Raw genomic sequence first — 22,766 nt, 5'->3', positions numbered from 1 at the left:
TCACAAAGGTCTTTATAAGTGAAAGTGGGACAGAGTCAGGAGGACATGTGCTGCTGGTTTTGAAGGTGTAGAAAGGGGCTATGAGTGGAGAAATGCAGAGAGCCTCTAGAAAAGGCTAGAAAATGCAAGGGAACAAATTCTCCCCAAGAGACTCCAGTAAGGAATAGTTTATTTTACCCTGGTACCATGACAGGCTTCTAACCTACAGAACTTTATAACAAAAAATGTGCACTGTTGTAAGCAGCCAAGTGTGGTTATTTGTTACAGTACCCACAGAAAACTTATAAAACAGCAAATGCAGTGCCTCAAGCACTTTATGGGAAGACCTAAGTGGGACACCCAACATAAACTGGGGAGCTCAGGGAAGGTTTCCCTATACATAGGAAATAAATGGAGAAGGAGTTTCCAGGTCAAAGAGGAGGAGAAAGAACATTCTAGTCTAGGAGTCGGGGGTGGGGGTGAGACAAGAGCAACAAAAGGAATAAGGTAAGAAACAAGAGTTGGTTTGGAACACTACAAATCATCCAGCCTTGTTGAAAAACAATGTGGCAAGAGATGAAGCAGGAGGGGTGGATGGGGGAGAGCAAAGCAACTTCTCTCCCTGGGGAAGTGTTTAGGCTTTTAATAAGAGCTCATGGGGAGACAATGAAATGTTTTAAAGAATGGTGTGTGTTTGTGTGTGTGTGTATGCGCACGTGTTAGAGGTTGGAAATGACAGTAAAATTTGCATTTAAAATTGCACTAAATATATGTATGTGTGTATAGACACACACATATATTTTAAATGCAAATTTAAAATAATATTAAAATAAAATAATTTTAATACATTTTAAACGCAAATTTTAAATAAAATAAAATTGCACTAAGTACATGCACACGTGTGTGTGCGCACACACACACACACAACTTTCCCTTTCAGCAAATAATCCCTGAACAGAAATAAACAAGAGCGATTTCAAATATGAGCCTGGGTCCAAATGCCACAAGCCACAGGCTCTGAATGTCACAAGGCAGGGTGTTAGATTTACAGTTAGACCCTCTTTCAACGTGGGTGACAATTCACAGTGTTCTTCAGGAGGGGAGACTGCATCTGCTGCTTTCTTCTGCACCCTCAATCCCTCCTCTTTTTAGTGGAGTGAGTAGGAGAACGGATTTATTCAACGAGGGCACTCTGGGTGGTTTGGGGATGCTTTAGTCCCCACCTAATCTCTATCAGACCCAACCAAAGCCATTCCGAAAATTATGTAATAGCAATACTGTTTCTTAATGTGGATAATCTTAAAAGTGTAAAGATATACAGCTCTAGAAAAATTTTAAATGGTTTGTACATATGCTGTCATAAAAATAATAATCAAAGGCAGTAGCTGTAAGAGAAATCCATAAACATCAATCCCTGCCTCATCCCTAATCCCCCAATATCCAACCTCTGAGAAACACCACTGGAGTTTTAAATTAATAGTTTATAGATTCTCCTGAGCTTCCCTGTGGAGGTTGCTAATATATTGTAACTCCACACTCTCATGAATCCTGAGTTTACTCTGCTCCCCTCCAAAAAAGTTTTATTAAAGTTACTGAGAGAATAGTCTATTTGCAGAACTATGAAATAAAACTATGATTTCATTCTAATTAGAATGACCACTTTCACTTAAAGTCTCCCCTCTCCCCCCAAGAAACGTACACAAGAATCTCAGCTTTATCTCTGACCTTGTCGATTTCTTCTGGGATATTGTCTTAGTTCCAGGGGCTATAACAAAATAACATAGACTGGTATTAAACTGGCTTCAACCACAGTTATTTATTTCTCACAGTTCTGGAGGTTGGGCAGTCCAAGATCAAGGCACCCAGAGATGTGGTGTCTGTGGAAGCCTGCTTCCTGGTTTGCAGATGGCTGCTTTCTTGCTGTGTTATCACATGACAGATATCTCTTCTCTCTCTCTCTCCCTCTCTTTATTTGAGACAGAGTCTCACTCTGTTACCCAGGCTGGAGGGCAGTGGTACACTGTCAGCTCACTACAGCCTCTACCTCCCAGGCTGAAGTGATCCTTTCGCCTCAGCCTCCTGAGTAGCTGGGACTACAGGAGTGCACCACCATGCTCAGCTAATTTTTGTATATTTTGTAGAGATGAGGTTTTGCCATATTGCCCAGGCTGGTTTCAAACTCCTGGGCTCAAGCGATTCACCTGCCTTGGCCTCCCAAAGAGATGGAACTATAGGCATGAGTCACCATTCCCAGCCTTTTGTCTCTTCTGAGAAAGGCACTAAAACCCACTCATGAGGGCTCTACTTCATGACCTAATTACTTCCTGAAGACCCCACTTTCACCACCACGTTGGGGATTACGATTTCATTATATAAACTTTTAGGGGGGAACACAAATCATTCAGTCCATAGCAGATATGGTGAGACTTAGGTATGAAATGTTTTCCTTTAACTCTTACTTTTCTAACTTTGTTAAAAATAGTTGAAAGATAGAAAATGAGTTAGCTCTGCAGTTCTGGAGTACTCACTGGTACTTCACCGCATCCTGTGTTTACCCAGCTCAACCCAAGATAATGGAGAAGTAGATTTCCTTCTCCAGGAAGGGTCAAGGCCAGGAAGAGAGGTGGACAGGTCTCAGAAAGCAGGCAGTGTCAAATGCTGAGCAAAAGCCAAGCTCAGAAGGAGGAAATGTGGTGTTTATGGAACCAACTTGCAAATGCAAACATGAGCAAACCAAAGCAATGTAACAAATGATCCTCAACAGCTGGGTTTCTTCAATGCTGAAACTTGTAATAAACATCCATGGCTATCTTTGGAACATGATTTGTCTGTAAACATACATACATCTATTTACTAGAACCACAAGGATTAGTTAACAAAAAAATTACCTAAGAACCATCAACTTTCACTTCTTCAATTGGGTCACAATCTACAAGTTAATCTGCTAGAAAAAAAAAATAACATTCCTCTCTAACTGTGGTGGGAATCAGTAATCGTAGGATTCCCAGGAAGATTCTGAAAAGCCCTTGGATATTGAAGGATTTAGGGTGCAGTTTTCTCAATCTGTTAAATGTTGAGGGGGGGCGGAGGAAATACACCTTTTTTTTTTTTCCCCACAATCCTAAAAGTTTATGAACTTTCAGAGAGACACAGGAGCCAACCTGAAAGAGTTCCCAGTGGTCAAAGCTGGAACCATTTGAGCAACAAAATTAATAATGTAGTATTGAATTCTAGCCCAAAGTATAAAATAAATATACATGGGTCCATACTGACATAACAAATACTGACATAAATGATTGAATAAACAAGAGAGATAGAACAAATCTTCCTTACAGAATCATTCTAAATAATAACATATAGATACTCCCTGCTCTGGGATGGAGTTTAATCTTGCCCTCATCTTGAGTGTCAGCTGAATTGAGTCATGCCATTCATGCCATTCAGAGTAGAGTGTATGGAAAGAGAAAAACAGCTTTGCAGTAGAGAAACCTGGCAGACACAACCTTAACTATGGGATCAAGGTCAAGTCACCAGTGATAAGTCACCTGGCCATCGTGCCATCGTCCCTGAGAGGATGCAGTGGGGAAGGCACTTCATCTCTGAGTCTTTCCTCCCCCAGTCTCATCATGAGAAAAAAACAGTAGACAATACCCACATGAGTGGGTGTCGAGGTACCCCCACAAAACTATACCTTACCAGAATACTTCATCACAGTACTTTACTAGAATTCTTTACAGCTGTCAAAGTCAAGAAAAGACAGAGAAACTGTCATGGATTAGAGGAGACAAAGGGCACAGGATGCTAAATGCAGTGTGGTATCCCGGCTGGGATCCTGAAAGGGAAAGGCGTTAGCCAAAAAGCTAGTGACAGCTACATCAAGTCTGGAGTATTGTTAATAGTGGCAGATCAATGTTAATGTCTTTTAAAAAATATTTTTAGTAGAAATGAGGTCTCACTATGTTGCCCAGGCTGGTCTCGAACTCCTGAGCTCAAGCGATCCTCCCGCCTGCCTTGGCCTCTCAAAATGCTGAGATTACCACGGCGGGAGCCACCGCACCTGGCCCAATGTGAATTTCTTAGTTTTGACAAATGTGCCACAGTTATGGAAGCTGTAGGCATTAGGAGACACCGACTGAGGGGTATACAGACGACTCTCTCTACTATCTTTGCAACTTTTTTTAAGTTCCAAAAGAAAGTTTTTTAAAAAAACAACAAAATTGCACTTGTACTCCATAAATTTATACTAAAAACAATAAAATCAAAAATTATTTAAAAAACAAAAACAAAAGTTTATAAACTTAGGGTGCAAATAGAACCTTCTTGAAAAGCAGCGGCCGATCCCCTCCCCCCACCCGCCTGTACAGCACCGTAGCGAGGGGCGTGAGGGGCAGAGCCTGGCTCTCCAGCGCTGGGCGTACGCGTCCTGCCGCGACTCCTCCCCGGGGCCTCACCGGCGCCGGACTCTGCCCTGGGCGCGCCCCGCGGGGCGGAGCCAAGCCTGCGGGCGGTGGCGGCTGCACTCGCAGGGCCCTGGCAGCCGACCCTGGCCCCAAGGTCCGATCGCCCAGGGGAGGAGCAGCACCGGGACCCCGCGTCGGCTGGGCGCCCCACAAGGTAGGCGAGTCTGGCCACCTTCGGGCCCGGTCCCTGCGGCGCGCCCCCGCACCCCCTCCATGTGTGTGGGTGTCCAGGTGCCTTTCCAGCGGCTTCCCCAGTGGAGTTCCTGGCATCAAGGACATTTCCTGTAAAAGGGTCCTTGTTGAAGAGGTAATCCTCCCTGGAAACCTCGGTTCTGGGCTCGAATTTCCTGGGCGAGAAGTTTCTTCCCCATTGGGAAGAGCTGTTTTTCCGCAGAGAGGAACCCCTACTTAGTCCGGCGCACACCTGATTATTTATTTAGGTTGTTGTTATACAATCCGTTTGTCAGGGGTCCCCGCGATTTCTGCCTGCTAATTTCAGAGGCTATGGAGAAAAGTCCTGCGGTAAACGCCCTGACCTGGGAACTCCAGCGTGGTGGCTTTGACAGGTCACTGCGCTCGCATTTTTTAAAGAGCAGAGATGAATGAAGGTGGCTGTCTTCATTCATTTGTGCGGGCTTCTGCAGCCGCAGGTGTAGTGAAAAGAGCAGCCCATTGCTTGACCTTTTACTTAATGTTGAGTAGCATCATGAGATTTTAGATGTGGAAGTTACAGAGTGCTAGGCGGCTAGACAAAGGAACACTCTTATCTTACTAAAGATTAGTACGGGACCGTGCAAGTGTAGTTTTTAGATTGGATGATAACATAGCTGTGAATTTTCAGCCTTTTTGGAAGTGAAGACAAAATTGAATATAAGGATCAGAACAAGCAACAAGCCCTGAACATAACTGAAGGTGTACCTGCTCCCCATTATATTCTGATTGTTTTATTTTAGGAATCAAAACCTCTTTTACTTTCTTGGTGTATATAGTTCGGATGAAGTGTCAGAATACAAAAAGGAATTATTCTGTGTTTGTGATAGGGAGGAGATAATCTGTTCTTTTGATTTTACCTAATGCCATTAAATATTCAGAGCTACTGAAGTCTGGTTTTCCTGATATGTGAGCTGGGCAGGAGTGTCAGGTACCCTGGCAGACACAATTGGTGCTGTTGTTATGCTTTTCCCCCGCTGCGCACTCTCTTCCCCACCCCACTCCCAGTTTGAGAGGGAAGGCCCCTGACACAGAGGAATTTCTGCCCAAGGCAGGGAGTATCCCCGTGTGGTTCCTCAAATGTTTGCAGAAAGAATGAAAACAACTACACTTCCTGGGACCCAGGCCAACGTCGTAAGGCCGACGTCATAAGAAGGTTCTTTCCTCTTGTTATTTACAAAATAAATTGATCCCTTGTCCTAACTAGAAAGAGACTTTTGAAATTAATACTGTTGCTATTTTGTGAATTACTGATAGGCATGTTATTTGTTAGCTTATTTGTTTACAGTATGCTCAACATTGAAGGTGAGTTGTAATCCAAATTTTGGCCAAAGCTAAAAAACGTAAGCTAGATTTAGACAAACCTGAAAAATGAGGTGTTTATTTGCTTGGAATAATGACTGAAAGGGGAAATAACTGAAGATTTTGATGGGAATGTAAAAGTCTTTTAAAATAGTAGTTTCTCATCTTTAGAACTGAGATATTTACATCAAAATTATATGGCTATTTATTGATTGAAAACATTTCATAATGGCAAAATTTTACCATGAATTTACTAACATGTTTAAATGAATGTCATTTACTAAGCACAAAAACAGCCATTTATGTAGGTTTGGAAAACGAGAGAGAGAGAGAGTGTGTGTGTGTGTGTGTACATTGTTTTAGAAACTATTTGGTACATCTGTAAATTTGTGGGCCTATTCATGTATTCATTGAAACAATATTTATTGAGGACACTGTGTTCTGTGTGGGAGAACCAGATGGGAGGGGAAGTAGGGTCTGGGCCAAACACAGCCCTGTGTAAATCAGACACATTTCTATCCTCCTGGAATTTACTACATTGGAGTCCTCCAGGCCACCCCAAGTCAAGGCCATAGATTTACAGACCCCATAAATGATCCATTCAATTTCGACAGTGACTAAAACTAGATTAGTTTCAAATCACATATTTCCTTTCACTGATTTAAAAAGTCAAGTCTTAAAATGATAGAGGAGCTTGCATGTTATTCTGCTCAGTGGTTTTCTCTTTTGTTTAGGTTGGGGAAGAACTTAGGAATCATGTGTTCCAGGCTTAATGTTATGAAATATTAACTTAAAATAGCTAAGTATCAATTTCATGCAAATTAAATAAAAACTAAACTTGTAGTATGGATGACAATAATCTAGAGACAAAAATTAATGAACAAAAAATTTAAAACTGAAAAACATCTATCCATTAAATTATATTTTTTCCTATAAATTAGAAAAATAAGACTACAGTTATATTCACCCCCCGCCAGAGGAAAACAGCATCTTTATTCAAGTTATTCTTACTTTTCCTTCTGTATTTTTTTTAAAAAAAGCTTTATTGGAGGTATAATTTACATACCATAAAATACATCCAAGTGTATAATTCAATGATTTTTGGTAAATTTACTGAATGGTGCAACCATTAGCACAATCCAATTTTAGATCATTTCATCATTCCCCAAATATCCCTGGGGCCTATTTGCAATCACTCACCGTTCTTACCCCAGCCCCAGCAACCCCTAATCTATTTTGTCTGTTTAGATCTGCCTTTTCTGGACATTTCATACAGATGGAATCGTACAATATATAGTCTTTAGCATCTGGCTTTTTTCAGTTAGAATAGCTGTTGAGGTTTATTCAGGTTGTCACATGTAGCTGTAGTTGGTTCCTTTTTATTGCTTAACTAGGATTTATTCCATGCCATGACTATGCCGCATTTTGTTCACCATTTGGTAGACCTTTCTGCAAATACTTTTGCATGGTAAAACAGATACATTGGTGCAGCTTCTATGGTAGCATAATGTGAGAATAACTGATATGAGCCAACCTCTTATTTGGTGCTTTGACTCTCTTCTATGATAATTTTAAATATGAATGCCAAGAGTTAAACATCCAGGTTCCTATTAAGCAGTGGTGTTTTCTGTGTGTAACTCTCCAACAAACCAATGTTAAGAACTTCTTACCTTGGCTGAGCACAGTGGCTCACACCTATAATCCCAGCATTTTGGGAGGCTGAGCTGGGCAGATTACGAGGTCAGGAGTTCGAGACCAGCCTGACCAACATGGTGAAACCCCATCTCTACTAAAAATACAAAAATCAGCTGGGCGTGGTGGCGTGCGCCTGTAATTCCAGCTACTCGGGAGGCTGAGGCAGGAGAATCGCTTGAACCGGGGAGGCAGAGGTTGCAGTGAGCCAAGATTGCACCATTGCACTCCAGCCTGGGCGACAGAGCAAGACTCGTCTGAACTTCTAATTTTCCCCAGCAATTTGGGAGGCTGAGGCAGGTGGATCACCTGAGGTCAGGAGTTGGAGACCGGCCTGGCCAACATGGTAAAACCCCTTCTCTACTAAAAATAATTTTTTAAAAATTAGCTGTGTGTGGTGGCATGCGCCTGTAATCCCAGCTCCTCGGGAGGCTGAGGTAGGAGAATTGCTTGAACCTGGGAGGTGGAGGTTACAGTGAGCTGAGATGTCACCACTGCACTCCAGCCTGGGCAACAGAGCGAGACTCTGCCTCAAACAAACAAACAAAAAAGAACTTCTTAACTTTGCAAGAACATTGACTTTTGTTATACCTCTGTTAGGAATCAGGAAACTGGAATAGCAGTTCCCAGCCAGCATTGTTTTCTTATATATCTCCACTGACCTTGCTTTGTGCTAACTATTATGGCAAATGCATTTTGGGTGGTGGGGGCGGGTCATGCTTCACAACTTATGCTTAAATATCCTCTTAGGAAGATTTCTCTAGTAGAACAGAAATCCTTTTATAAAAATCTAGCCAGTTCTGTGAGCCTAAAAAGAAGACAGTGTCTCTCTGAGTGCCCTTAAGTTACTACTCAAATTGCAAGTTCCTTTTGGGGGAAAAAAAAGAGCATCAAAATAACTTGAGGTCTGTTTGTGTGTGTGTGTGTTTTTCAAGACGGGGTTGTATTCTGTCACTGACGCTGGAGTGCAGTGTCAGGATCCTAGCTCACTGAAGCCTCAAACTCCTGGGCTCAAGTGATCCTCCTGCCTCAGCCTCCTGTATGGCTGGGACTACAGGAATGTGGCACCACGCCTAGCTAATTAAATTTTTTTTTTCACAGATGGGGTATCACTGTGTTACCCAGACTGGCCTCCAATTCCCGGCCTTAAGCAATCCTTCCACCTTGGCCTCCCAAAGTGCTGGGATTACAGATGTGAACCACTGTGGCCAACTTTTGAAGTCTATTTTATTGGCAATTTAGAATGCAAACTATTTTTTTTAACATCTACAATTTGAAAAGAAGATAATGTAGGTTAAATAATATAGTTTTCCAAAGCTGAATGTCTTCATTTGCAACTCATTTTTTTCTGCTTGAAATGTCAAAACAACTTCCTAAAACTCCTAGGTGAGAATACTACTACTGTTTTGATGATCTGTTTGTGACTGGATGGAGTAATCAATCTTGTTTGGTAATACACCTTTGTTTCCTTGGTAAGGATTTTTAAAATTCTAAAACAAATGCATTTTTTTCTAGCCTTATACTCACAATTTTATAGCAAGTATCTCCTAAGAGGTATTTACCATCTACAGGAATCCACCTTCATCATTCTCACTTTCATATACTCCAGGGATCGGGATCAGGATCAGGGCAGAGACATTCACCAAGCTATGTTGGTTTATCAAGAGAAAGAAGGCTTGAATAGTATTGAGCTGTAAGCACCTGCTATTTATTTTGATGAGGTCACTTACATTGTTGTGATCTCATACAAGGAACTTAGTTTTACCCAAAGTGGGAAGCTGCCTCTGACTCTTCTATCTTTCTATAAACACCTGGATTTTGGTAGGATGCTGCTCTTGGATAAGTCAAACATCTTCATGGTGTGGGAGGGTGGGCGATGGTGTTGATAAAAAGTAGGGTCATGGCCTGGCATGGTGGCTCACACCTGTATTCCCAGCACTTTGGGAGGCTGAGGCGGGTGGATTGCCTGAGGTCAGGAGTTTGAGACCAGCCATAGGCAACATGGTAAAACCCCATCTCTACTAAAAATACAAAAATTAGCCGAGTGTGGTGACACATGCCTGTAGTCCCAGCTACTCGGGAGGCTGAGGCAGGAGAATCGCTTGAACCTGGGATGTGGAGGTTGTGGTGAGCTGAGATTGAGCCACTGCACTCCAGCCTGGGTGACAGAGTGAGACTGTGTCTGAAACAAAAAAAAAGAAAAGAAAGAAAGAAAGGAGGAGGGAAGGGAAGGGAAGTCAAGGGGAGGGGAGGGGAGGAGAGGGGAGGGGAGGGGAGGGGAGGGTCCTGGCTGTTTCAGGCCCTGAATAAGTAGATATTTTCATCATTGATCCAACAGTGTATGTGCAGATGGACAAATATGAAGAATGAAAACATACTGTGCATCTAGAAAGCTATTAGAAAAGGAATGGGTAAATGAGAAAAGAAGTTCTAGGTTCACAAATTAGATTTAAAGCTTGTTGGAAATATTCTTATATTTCTTATGTATTATTGTATATTTCCTTCTACTTTATCACCTTTAATAAACAGTGCTTACGATTAAGTTTTTAAAAATGTTTAAAAGGCTTTCCTTGTTTCTGTCATACTGAATGCTAAGTTTAATTGACTAGTCATGTAGCATGAGCTAGAATCAGCAGCCCAGTTGCCTGTTGTTTTTAACAACCCTGATTCCATTGCTCTGTATCTATGTATCTCTCTCTCTCTATATATATATATATATGTGTGTGTGTGTGTGTGTGTGTGTGTATGTATATATATAATCATTTACACTCTTTTGGGGGTCAAGAATTTGAATGAAGAAAAACAAATCCAATTAATTTTGGCTTCCTGTTACTTCTGATAAAATCAGTGAAGGTTCTTGGATTTTGAAATCTCAATTGTGCATTGCTTTTTTTAGATCCTGCCAGATTACTATTTTTTAAATAACATGTACAAATTCATCTTTTTCAGTATAGACTATTGTAAGTTTTTGGAAATTGTTATAGTCATAGAACCATGATCACTAACAAGATATATTCCCCCACTCCAAAGTCCTATGTGTTCCTTTTGTAGTTAACCTGTCCCCCACTGCCAGTCCCAAGTAACCACTATCCCTTTTGATTCCTACAGTTTTTACTTTTCTAGAATGTCAGATGGAACCATAGAATATGTAGCTCCTTGAATTTGGCTGTTTCAGTTAGCATGATGCATTTGACACTTATCTATGTTGTTGTGTGTATCTGTAATACATTCCTTTTTTTTTTTTGAAACAGAGTCTGACTCTGTCACCCAGGCTGGAGTGCAGTGGCACAATTTCAGCTCACTGCAACCTCTGCCTCCCAGGTTCAAGCGATTCTTGTGCCTCAGCCTCCTGAGTAGCTGTGATTACACATGAGCACCGCCACAACTGGCTAATTTTTGTATTTTTAGTAGAGATGGGGTTTCGCCATGTTGGCCAGTCTGCTCTCGATCTCCTGACCTCAGGTGATCAGCTTGCCTCGGCCTCCCAAAGTGCTGGGATTACAGGTGTGAGCCACCATGCCTGGTCCATTCCTTCTTAATGAGGAGTTGCATTCACCTGTTGGTGAACATTTGACTTGTTTGCAGTGTTTGGCAATTATGAACATTTGTGTGCAGGTTTTATGGAATATAACTTTTCATTTCACTTGGATAAATACCAAGGCATGGGGTTTCTGGGTTGTATACTATGTATTTAACTGTATAGGAAACTGCCAAGCTGTTGTCCGCAGCAGCTCCACATTTTCCATTCCCATCAGCAACAGACAGGAGTTCCAACTGTTCCACATCCTCACCAGAACCGGTATGGTTTCTCTTTTTCCCCTTGCTGGATAATTTTTTTAAATGACATAAATTATGTTCAAGCTAAAATAATCCAGGACAAGCTCAGAAAACTGTAGGTATTTTATAAATTCCTGGGCTCTTCACTCCTAAAATATTTTATAGAGCCACAAATGACATTTTCTAAAAGAGCATCATGTAAGTGTTGCAAGTGACTGTGACATATGTCATTGACCTCAGCTTCCTTTTATATTTTATTGACTGGCAAGTGTTACTCAGCTTTTGGGTTGACTTGTTAATAGAGAAGTTCAAATCGGGAGGAATAATTGGCTGATGGGTTAAGGAAGGAATAGTGAGGGGAAAACTAAGCTTGGGAATTGACACTTTCAAATCATGTCCTACAAGCAAATGTCCACAATAAGTTGTGAGTATAAACATCATGATTTAATATTAATTTAATGTGCATGAAGTCAGATGCTCCATTAAGCACTTTTCATGCATTATCTCATTTAATCCTCACATAACTCTGAGAAGGTTGGCATTCTCATCTGAATTTTTCTGTTGAGGAACCGAAGCTTAGGGAGTTTAAATGATTTTCCAAGACCTCCCAGCTGGTGATGAAGTGGAACAGAGTCTTGTAGGCAGAACAACTGAGTCCAAATCCCTTGTTTTTAAGCCATGCAGCCAAACTGCCTTTGTTCATGGAATAAATCTACTGGGACAACAACATCTGTTCAGGCTCCTGAAGGACACACCTGGGACCTCCCATCAGGAGTTCTGTGACTGTTACTTGGTGACCTACTTTGGAAAACTTTGATTCTTAAGCTATCTTGGGCCCAAGAAGTTGAGGCTTAGAAACTCCTTCAGAATGTAGCAGAGGCAAAGTGGTAAGTTAGAAGGAGCTAGTAGACTCATGAGAAAGAGCCAGACAACTCACGGTTTGGGATCCAATGGCCACCAACTAGTTATCTTTGTTTATCTTGTTGAGCCTTGTTTCTTCATCTGCAAAATGGGAATAATAATATCAACCTCTCAGGGCATATGTGAGAAGTATTATAGAGAGCATACCCTACCTGGCATATAGTCCTCACTTAACAAATCCTGGCCCCTGCTTCCCACTCTTCTCCAGATGGGAAGGGATGCATGTGCTTTGTAGCTTTTTGCAGTTTAGTTGCTGAACTGAACATTGGCTGAAGCTTTCAGCTGTTTTTCAATGTTTCAAATTATGCCAGTGAACTATGAGGATAGACTATTTCATTAAAAAGACATCTGAATTTGGGGTCAACCTAATTGTGTTCAGTTGATGAGGTTCTTATAACCTTGAAAATCTTACATCCTTTTTTGTGCCTTATTGCATCTTATATATATATACACTGAAGATAATAACAATAACACAGTGAAGTAATGATTAATTTGGGCAATATATGAAAAATTATTTGGTAAATGGCACATGTTTTGTCAATAGTACATATTTATATATTGTGTTTACACCAATATTTCATTTTTCCTCCAAAATAGCTTTTATCTTATATCTAAGAATTTTCTATAGCACTGGCTATAATATATGTGTATATACAAATGATTAGCATGTAGTTGAATAAAATTAATTCTGCTTAGCAAAAGTTTAGATTCTTATTTGAAAACAGAACTTGGGTACAGTGTAACATGCATGTCTTTCGTATACTGTGCATCGTTTTCAGGTAAACTGCACAGTCACCTGAGATTTAGCCAGCTGACACTGGATGTCACCATTGTGCTGTGTAACGTAGCTGCAGAACAGGTGTGCTATTTAGTATTCAGGACACGGTTAGCCTCATCAAGGGTTTGGAGATAACGTTCGCTATTTTCCCTCATATAACCGAATTATCGATGTGGCACTTTTGTAGTAACTTACTTTTTCAGTTTCTAATATTCCAGCTCTATAAAATAGTGATCAGAAATGAACAAATAATCTCTTAGAACCAGGAAACAAAAATCTGAAAACTCAGAAACTGTGCTAAAACCAAGCAGGGCTCTTGATTGCAATCCAGAGTAATTGACTCTGGCTGACTTGGTAGAAGAAGAATTTACTGAGAGGATATAGAGCAGCTACCGGAATTGATGGGAGTGTTGAAACACTAGGTTTGGAAAATGGGAGGATCTCATATGCTAGGACACCGGTGAAATCAGGTTGTGGGATGAGGAGTTAGGATCCTCCTGACGTAGCCACTGGCCACTGGCCACTGGATACTGCCACTGAATTTCCTGCCACTTGGACATGAAGCACCACTCTGTGTCAGAGACTCCTTCCCTTTCCTGAACAATGACTGGATTTCCACTGCCTCCAGCTCCAACCAGCCAGATGGCCATTCCCTGAGTTGCACTTCCAGCGGGAGCTGTCATTTGGCTGATTCTAGGTGTTGTCCCTGTGCCCCAGCTCCAGGGAGTGAGCATGAACAAGTAAGAGACCTTTCCTGCAAGACTCATACAGATGGTGCCTCAGCATATCTGGGAAGGAGATTCAAGCACTAGCTAGCCAAAACCTGCCAGACATCCAGCATGGTGCTTTTCAATCAGCAGCCCCCAGACGTGAGTGAATACCTCTGTGCGGTCAATCAGACTTCATTGTCCCTTCTCTGGGCTGATCTGGAGTCAGTTGTTTACACCTTGCGGTACCTGACAGCTTCACTCTGTCTTTGCCTCAATCCTGGGGGATCCGTAATAGCCACTGCTAGACCTGTTTTAATGTGGCCAAGGAGACAACTCCTTAGGCAAACGAAGCCTCAAAAAGTTTAGATCAAAAAGAAAAAGGTCCTGCAACATTAAAAGAAAAGAAAATGGCAGACTTTGCTATGTGCCGTGGTTTTCTTAGAACACTGCTCTAGGGACCGGGTGCTGTGGCTCATGCCTGTAATCCCAACACTTTGGGAAGCCAAGGTGGGTGGATCACTTGAGCACAGGAGTTCAAGACCAGCCTGGCCAACATGGCGAAACCCCGTCTCTACTAAAAATACAAAAAAATTAGCTGGGTTTAGTGATGCAGCTCTGTAATCCCAGCTACTTGGGAAGCTGAGGCACGAGAATCACTGGAACCCAGGAAGTAGAGGTTGAAGTAAGCAGAGATCACGCCACTTTACTCAAACCTGGGCAACAGAGTGAGAGACCTTGTCTCAAAAAACAAACAAACAAACAAAAACACTGCTCTAGGCACCTGCCAGCCTCTGCTCTTGCTTTCCCATTTGCCTGGAACTCTCTTCTCCTAGATCCCAGAGAGCCACATGACTTGCACCTGATTTTCTTCATCTTTTGCTCAAATACCACCTCCTCAGATCAGCTTCCCTCACTGCTCATCTAGAACAGCACCTCCTTTTACCCTTGGTCCCCTGATCAGCTTTTCTTCATGTCACTCATCACAGCCTCCCTTAGACTCCCTCTATATTTACTCATTTGTTTAATGTCTGTCTCTCCCTTTGTACTGAAAATCCTACGAAACTAGGGTCTTTGGCTCAGCCCTGTAACCACAGTTCCTAACACAGTGGCTTTCTATAAATATTTACTCTCTCAATAAATGAATCAAGAGTTAAGTAAAGAAAGGAAACACTCTTGTTACAGTCTCTACAATATAAACAGTGTCTGTAATCCTTTTCTAGGGTTGCTCTAACAAAGTGCCACACACAGAGTGGCTTGAACAGGGAAATGGATCATCTCTCAGTTCTAGAGCCTAGAAGTTCAAGATCAAGGTGTCTGCAGGGCTGGTTCCTATTGAGGGCTGTGGGAGAGATCTGTTTCATGCCTCTCCCCTGCTTCTGGTGGTTTGCTAGTAATCGTTGGTGTTCCTTGGCATGCAGAAGCATCGCTACATCTCTGCCTTCATTTTCACAGGGCATTCGGTGTTCTCATCTCTCGACACATTGCTCCTTTTCATAAGGATATCAGTCATATTGGAGTAGGGATCCACCCTACTCCAGTGTGACCTCATGTTTACTGAACTAATTACACCTGCAAAACCCTATTTTTAAATAAGGTCCCATTCTGAGGAACTGGGGGTTAGGACTTTAACATGAATTTGAAGGGAGGACACAATTCAACCCATCACAGGCATTTGTTTGTGTTTATTGTGTAGTACTGCTATCCTCATGTCATTAACCAGAGCACAAGGTTTAGTTAGATTCTCCTGGGTGCCTGGTGGTATGGTGGTTTATCACATGGATTACAGTTCACAATAACGTGTGTGCATTGCTTTGTAGATTGTAAACTCTTCAATAGATGTTAGCATCATTGTTTGAGGAAACTGACAAATTATCGGTGCATTAGCAATAAGGAATTTCTCCCACGGATTTGCTAATCTTAAAGTCCCCCAAAGCAATTTTTCCTTCATAGTCCAGTAACAGATTATTTAAAATATAACCTGCTTCTTTCCTGGAAGAAAGGAAACCACCCAGATTTCATGTCAGCCTTAATTGTGGATAGTGGTTTCATATTTTATGTACTTGTTTGACAAATATGTACAAATCATTTATTATATATTAATTGTGCTGCTATAAGTGCTTGACAAATATTAACTCATGAACAACCCCACATTGATTATTGTTAATAATTAATATTATTTTCATTTTACTGTTAAGGAAACCGAGGCACAGAGAAGTTAAGGGACTTGACAGAGGTCACACAGGTATGGAGTGGCAGAATGGAGCCATGAGACTAGGCAGGCTGCCTCTAAACTGTTTCAGCTGTGGAACCCTCTTTCTTCACAGAAAGCCTCATGGAAAAATTCAGTGTGTGAGACAGAATAAAGCAGAGCTGGGGTGGTTGAAGTTGAGGTGGCAGAGCCCTGTCTATTCAGCAGCCCTCTGCCTCCTCCCTGGGAGCCCTGTTTGAAAGGCACTTGTCTAGGAAATACCTCCTCTTGGCGTGATGCCACCTGTAAGCTGTCTTCAATCCATTCTAGCATAAGACAAATAAAAGTCTTTCCTTACTTTAATTAACTGATTGTGATTTATTTGGAAAATTTTATCCCCTTAATCTACTTCTGGCTGAAATAAAATGCTAACATGGATTTTCCCCAGGATAGTAATGCCATATGGCAATTTGGACTTCGCCGGCTTATGTTCCCCTTGGGTTTCTTTATACCAACCAAGGACTCTGGGTACAAAAGTTTTCTGAACCAAAGACAGAAATGGAATTTAATTTCATATGGATACAGTTATAAAGCTTTGCAACCAGATAGATGTGAACTACCTGCCCTGCTTGTCTTCTGTGGCTATTGATAATATAAAATAACAGGGCAACACTATTGACAGTGACTGTCCAGTGAGTGCCTTCTGCTAGCAGGCATTTAAAAAAAAAAAAACTCATTTTCCTATCTCTAGGTGTTATCATCCCTACCTGACAGCTATGTAAGTGAAGACAAAGATTTTATGTAACTTGTTTAAGGTGGCCCAACCAGTGAGTGGAAAAGGTGGGAAGTTTTCAGAAATATCAGTCATCAAGAAACAAAATTCCTTGATTTTAAGAATAAAAGGTACATAAGAGAGTATATTTTAGGATAAAAGACGTAAGGCCCGATGCAATTTTCAAATTATGAAAGAGCCTGAGAAGGCAGTGGGATTCATTCTAAAGAGCGATTCATTCCTATGATAAAATGCCTCTTATCATTTGTTAATGTACACATTGCATAACATACTAAAAAGGAAAATGAAAGTAAATCAGTCAAATGGGACTGTAGATCCAGGGTACTGTACTGGAGGAAAAAAACAAACTCAGGCCGGATCGATTGCTTTGCTTGCCTCTATTTTCCCACTGGTCCTGCCCCTACTCCTTGCCAAACCCCAACCCAAAGGTCAGCAAACGTTTCCTGTAAAGGGCTAGATAAGGAAATATTTTAGGCGTTGCCTGCCACGTACTTTCTCTGTGACAACTACTGAACTCTGCTCTTTGTGGCGCCAAAGCGACATAAAAGATATGTACATGAATGGCTATCTTGTATTAGAGTAAAACTTCATTTATAGGCACTACATTTGAACTTCATATAATTTTCATGTGTCTTGAAATGTTCTCCTTTGATTTTTTCCAACCATTTTTATGAATACTAAATTTGAAATTCATATAATTTTCATGTGCCATGAAATGTTATTCTTCTTTTGATTTTTTTGTTTGACCATTCAAAAATGTAAGAACCATTCTTAGCTCTGGGGCTGTACAAACAGGAGGGAAACTGGATTGAGCTCCCAGGCTGGGGTTTGCTGACCCCTACCCTGGCCTGACCATCTTCTCTCTGGCTTCCAAGCACACTGCATATTGACTCTATGGGTGTTTCTCTTACTTCAAGCATTTAAATGTTGTTTTGCACCAATATCTTAATCCCGGAAGATACTTCAGAGGACCCAGTAAGAGACGTACTTCCATTCACAGTTTGCAAAAGCACACTTGCAGAGTTGCTGCTGCCAAATCAACTTCAGCGGAAACAAATATTTAATAGAAGCCATAGCTGCTAAGAGGATTTATAATAAAATGGAAAATTCTTGGCATCCTCTGTCAATTTCATTGAGGATTAAAGGATAAATGCAGGACTTTGTAGTATCCCCAGAAGCGATCTTGTTTCAAAGTGATGCCCTCAAATATGCAAATTCTTTGTGTTTTTTTTTGCAGCCTAGGTCACTGTTAGATTTTAAATATTTTGTTGTTGTTATTGTTTCTCTCCAGGGAAGCCAGTCTTAATATGATGGAAACATCTCTGAACTTCTAAAAGACCAAGGTTGGCGTTTGAGCTCTATTAATTTTACTTCGTCTTGGGTAAGTTAATGTCACTATGGGAGTGGAGTCTTGGCTTCTTATCAGTAACATAGGATTAATAATCCTACCTCACAGGGCTTTTTATTATAGTTTACTTATTAGTTATTTACTATTTATTATAGAAATTTCAAACAAAACCAAAATACATAGAGGAATACAATGAACCCTATAGACTCATCACCCAGTTTCAATAGTTATCTATATTTTGCTAAACTTCCTTAATCTTTATCCGCATCTCCTTTTTACCTCTCTCTTTGAGTTTTAAAGCAGTTCCAAATGTAACACAATTTCACCTGCAAATATGTCAGTAGGTATTACTAAAAGATACAATCCTTTTAAAGAATGTCACAATTATCACAGCTAGCAAAATTACAACAATTCTTTAACATCACATATTATCCAGTTAGTCTAAAAAATGTCTTTACATAGTTGATTTTTTTGAATCAAAATCCAAACAAGATTCATATGTTGCATTTGGTCCTGTATCTCTTAAGATCCTTAATTTATGTTAAGATTGATTAATGGTGTCTCTCAGGTTAAAGTTTCCTCATTAAATATTCACTAATGTTTTTAGCTTTAGGTGATGATGCTTAGGTTTTTTTACTTCATCAAGGGTTGCAAAATATAGATTTTCTAATTTTATCTCTCCTTTTGAATTTATTAGCTGGAATTCAATAAATAAACTTTCCCTCATCAACTACTTGGTTGCTATGAAATATAGTTCATATAATACATGCTTGTTTCTTTTTTTGCCAGGTTTTAGTGTACTTTTGGTTTATGTGCATTGAGCTTTTGCCTTATGTGCTTCTAAAGGTGGACAGTGAGCATTGTGGTTGTTGTGGGTTTTTCTTCAGTCATCATAAATTCAGGGATTTAACATTTTTGATAAGTTTCAATCCATCACAGACATTCTTCTTCAGGATGGGTTTTGTGTCTTATTCAAATAGTATTGATCACTTTTTTGCTTGCTGATATGACCAGATATCTCAGACTATGGGAGTGGAGTCTTGGCTTCTTATCAGTAACATAAGATTAATAATCCTACTCCACAGGGCTTTTTATTATAGTTTACTTATTAGTTATTTACTATTTATTATAGTAAATAATAATTATAAGCTCACTTTACATATTTCTTACCCCAGACCTGGATCAGCCAAGAAGTCCTAGTTTCCTTTTTGGTAGGATATGATATTCAAAGACCACAGTCTGGCCATGAGGGATGCTAACTGCTACTATTTCTAGGTTTTTTGGTGAATAAAGGTAGAATATATATTATTTAAAGGAAAATAAATCATTATTTTGTACCTCCTGGGTTCAAGTGATTCTCGTGCTTCAGCCTCCCGAGTAGCTGGGATTACAGATGTACACCATGCCCAGCTAATTTTTATATTTTTAGTAGAGACGGGGTTCCACCATGTTGGCCAGGCTAGTCTCAAACTCCTGACCTCAAGTGATCGGTCCACTTTGGCCTCCCAAAATGCTGGGATTACAGATGTGAGCCACCATGCCCGGCTTCACCGGCTTCACCTAACATTTTTGTTGTATATTTTATTTTTTCTTTTATGATAAATAATTGATTCTTCATGATGTTAACACAATTACCTGTTGGCTTTATTCTATAATGTGAACCTGTGTACATAAACACACCAAACACAGTTCACAGTTCAAAATGGCAATACCAATATTTCCACTAACAATATTATGAGTGAATATAGTTCAAGATTGTTTTGCTATTCTTTTTGTTCTTAGAATATAGCACACCAGGGATAAATAGTTCCTGATATGTCATTTTTAATCACTTGAAATAATTCTTATGGTTATAGAACTTGATATACAGATATATTTATTTGTTTATTTCATTTCACCTTTATTTTGGATGATTACTTTTTCTGTCAATTTTATTTCATGGTTAGATAATACATATATGTGGTTTAGTATTAAAACCTTAAGACACAGATTTCTTCCTTCCATTCATATTTCCTACCCTTCTTATAGAAAATGTGATATTACATATTCTTTTCTGCTCTATGCTTTTTCATGAGGTAATAATACATCCTAGTGATGGCTCCATAGCAGTTGATAGTTTATTTAATCTATCCTCTTCTTGTTGGCATGGGGTTTTTCCAGTCTTTCACTATTAGTTCTCCTAATAGTAAATAGGCTTTACAGACTATGTATGAAGATACACACATGCACACAAAACATAATTTTGTTATAATTGTATCATGTTAATTCTACATTTATTATGTACTTACAATGTACTAGAATATAAACCTCATTCCTTTTTACAGTCTGAGATTTTAGATTTTACAGTCTGAGATGATACTGAATAAAAAGAGAAATTTCAGATTTTACCTTTTTAGATTATTTAAATGTTTGTTAATTTTTAAATTAATGATTCCTTCAGATGATATGGCTTTATATTAAATTAATTCCTGGATTTATGAATATATACAGATACCAATGATTTATAGCTTTTCTGCTATATTTGACTATAGTGATAAAACAACTTATTTCAGTTTATGAACCATATAATCATACAATCAAAACAGTCTGTTTTGCTTAGCTGATTTATGTTTTCCTAAAGCCAGAATTCACAATGACAACAGTGACAGTGACCACAGAAATTCCCCCAAGGGATAAGATGGAAGATAATTCTGCCTTGTATGAGTCTACGTCCGCTCACATTATTGAAGAAACCGAGTATGTGAAAAAGGTATGTGGGTAGCAGAAATCATTAGTATGATATGATTTTTTAAAGAGAAATTCCAATATGGGCTGGAGGATTTTGTTTCCCTCTCCATAGAACATATGTAAAGGAACAACTCTAGTTTGGCAAAGGACAGTCTTCCTAGCTGAAGTTTAAACCCATGTTTAGTCATTTCTCTTGAGGATATGAAACTGTTCCTACGCTTGGAGTAAAATGATTTTACTCACTCAGTAAAATTGAATAATGGGCCAGGAGGGTTCAAAACACCTATCAGCACTTAATTTGTCCCTCACTATTCACCACTGGATTTCCTACTGTTTTATAATGTTTTCCAGTGGTTTCATGAGTGTTGATCGTGTTCCCAAGTAGATGTTTACATTTCCTGCTGAGTTGGTGCCTCTCGTTACCTTGTTCCTTTTCACAGTTCAGGGTAACTATTGCCAGTGACTGTGGGTTGGCATATCACTTCATTAAACATGTGAAGTCTTATGAGAATCCAAAATGATAATGGCTGGCAGAAATATATATTCTTAACTGTTTCTTACAACAGACATGTGTTAAGCACTTAAAATGTGCTAGAGTAGGCCAGGTGCAGTGGCTCACGCCTGTAATCCCAGTACTTTGGGAGGCCGAGGCAGGTGGATCACCTGAGGTCAGGAGTTTGAGACCAGTCTGACCAACATGGAGAAATCCCGTCTCTACTTAAAATACAAAAAAATTAGCCAGGCTTGGTGGTGGGTGCCTGTAATCTCAACTACTCAGGAGGCTGAGGCAGGAGAATCGCTTGAACCCAGGAGGCGGAGGTTACAGTGAGCAGAGAACACACCATTGCACTCCAGCCTGGGCAACAGAGCAAGACTCCATCTCAAAAAAATTATAATAATAAAAAATAAAATAATGTTGTAGAGTATAAACCTGGCTCCTACTCTTACAGTCTTACAGTCTAAGAGGATGCTGAATAAAAAGAGAAATTTCATATTTTACCTTTTTGGATTATTTAATTATTTAGTGAAATAATGGGCAAATTCTGGCATAGTTTATAACTTGTTCAAATCAATTAATTCCATCATCTTTGAGTGTCTTGCAACTCCATAGGTCATCAAGACATGGGCTTATATTTCATGCATAAATGTGTGTGATCTCTCAGTAATTATTCTGTAGCAATTACTTAATAGTAATTATTTTGTAGTAATTACTAGGTAGTAATTATTTTGTAGTGATTACTAAGTAGTAATTGTTTTATAGTAATTACTAAACAGTAAATTAGTACTAAATTACTAAATAGACAAAACAAAACTAAATAGTGTTAAGTACTAATTACTAACTAATAATTGTTTGGGGGATAATATTCACTTAAGTGATATTTTAGATTTGTCTGAGAAAGAGTTATAAAGACCAAATGCTTACCTTCAGCAATCTAAACAATATTAGCCTAAATGCAAGTTAGGTTGATGGTGGCAGTTATTTAAATCTGAGATCAATATATGTATATATGTATTACTTTCTAGATAATCAGGTACCCTGTAACTGGTATTGAGAAAAAAAGCGTTTGGCATTAAATGCCTTTGAAACAAATGTTTTTTTTTTTTTTCCTTCTCTAGATTCGAACTACTCTGCAAAAGATCAGGACCCAGATGTTTAAAGATGAAATAAGACATAACAGTACAAATCACAAACTAGATGCAAAGGTAATAATTTCCTGCAGAAGATTAGCATAAAGCCATTTAGACTTTTTAAAGTAATTTTTGGGCAATTACTAACTTCTTTGAAGATTCGAAGGATGAGTGTTGAAATATTTCATGCATATCTAAAGACGTTAATGGCCATACGTGTGAAATGTTTAACCACAAATGTTATAAGATCAA

General features: G+C 39.6%; 1 protein-coding gene and 1 long non-coding RNA gene across 13 annotated transcripts in view; one reads left to right on the top strand and one right to left on the bottom strand.

The window, feature by feature from the left end:
• LOC134808612 (uncharacterized) overlaps positions 1–12,423 on the bottom strand; it is a 42,105-nt gene extending 29,682 nt beyond the window's left edge. The window contains exon 1 of the long non-coding RNA XR_010151942.1: positions 12,358–12,423. This is a non-coding gene — a long non-coding RNA (uncharacterized LOC134808612). The remainder of the gene's footprint in view (positions 1–12,357) is intronic.
• Positions 4,410–22,766, top strand: part of CCDC68 (coiled-coil domain containing 68) — a 57,937-nt gene continuing 39,580 nt past the window's right edge. For 2 of the 12 annotated variants that reach the window (XM_063795725.1, XM_001135637.4), the window contains exons 1-4: positions 4,456–4,593; positions 18,102–18,191; positions 20,779–20,907; positions 22,503–22,589. In XM_063795725.1, coding sequence (XP_063651795.1) covers positions 20,791–20,907; positions 22,503–22,589 — 204 coding nt within the window. In that variant the 5' untranslated portion in view covers positions 4,456–4,593; positions 18,102–18,191; positions 20,779–20,790. The other 10 variants (XM_009434055.4, XM_009434052.4, XM_016933750.3 and 7 more) reach the window with 10 other exon arrangements.

The sequence above is a fragment of the Pan troglodytes genome, chromosome 17 (assembly GCF_028858775.2).
Source record: "Pan troglodytes isolate AG18354 chromosome 17, NHGRI_mPanTro3-v2.0_pri, whole genome shotgun sequence".
Classification (NCBI taxonomy): domain Eukaryota; kingdom Metazoa; phylum Chordata; class Mammalia; order Primates; family Hominidae; genus Pan; species Pan troglodytes.
This window is presented reverse-complemented; position numbering and strand designations above follow the sequence as displayed.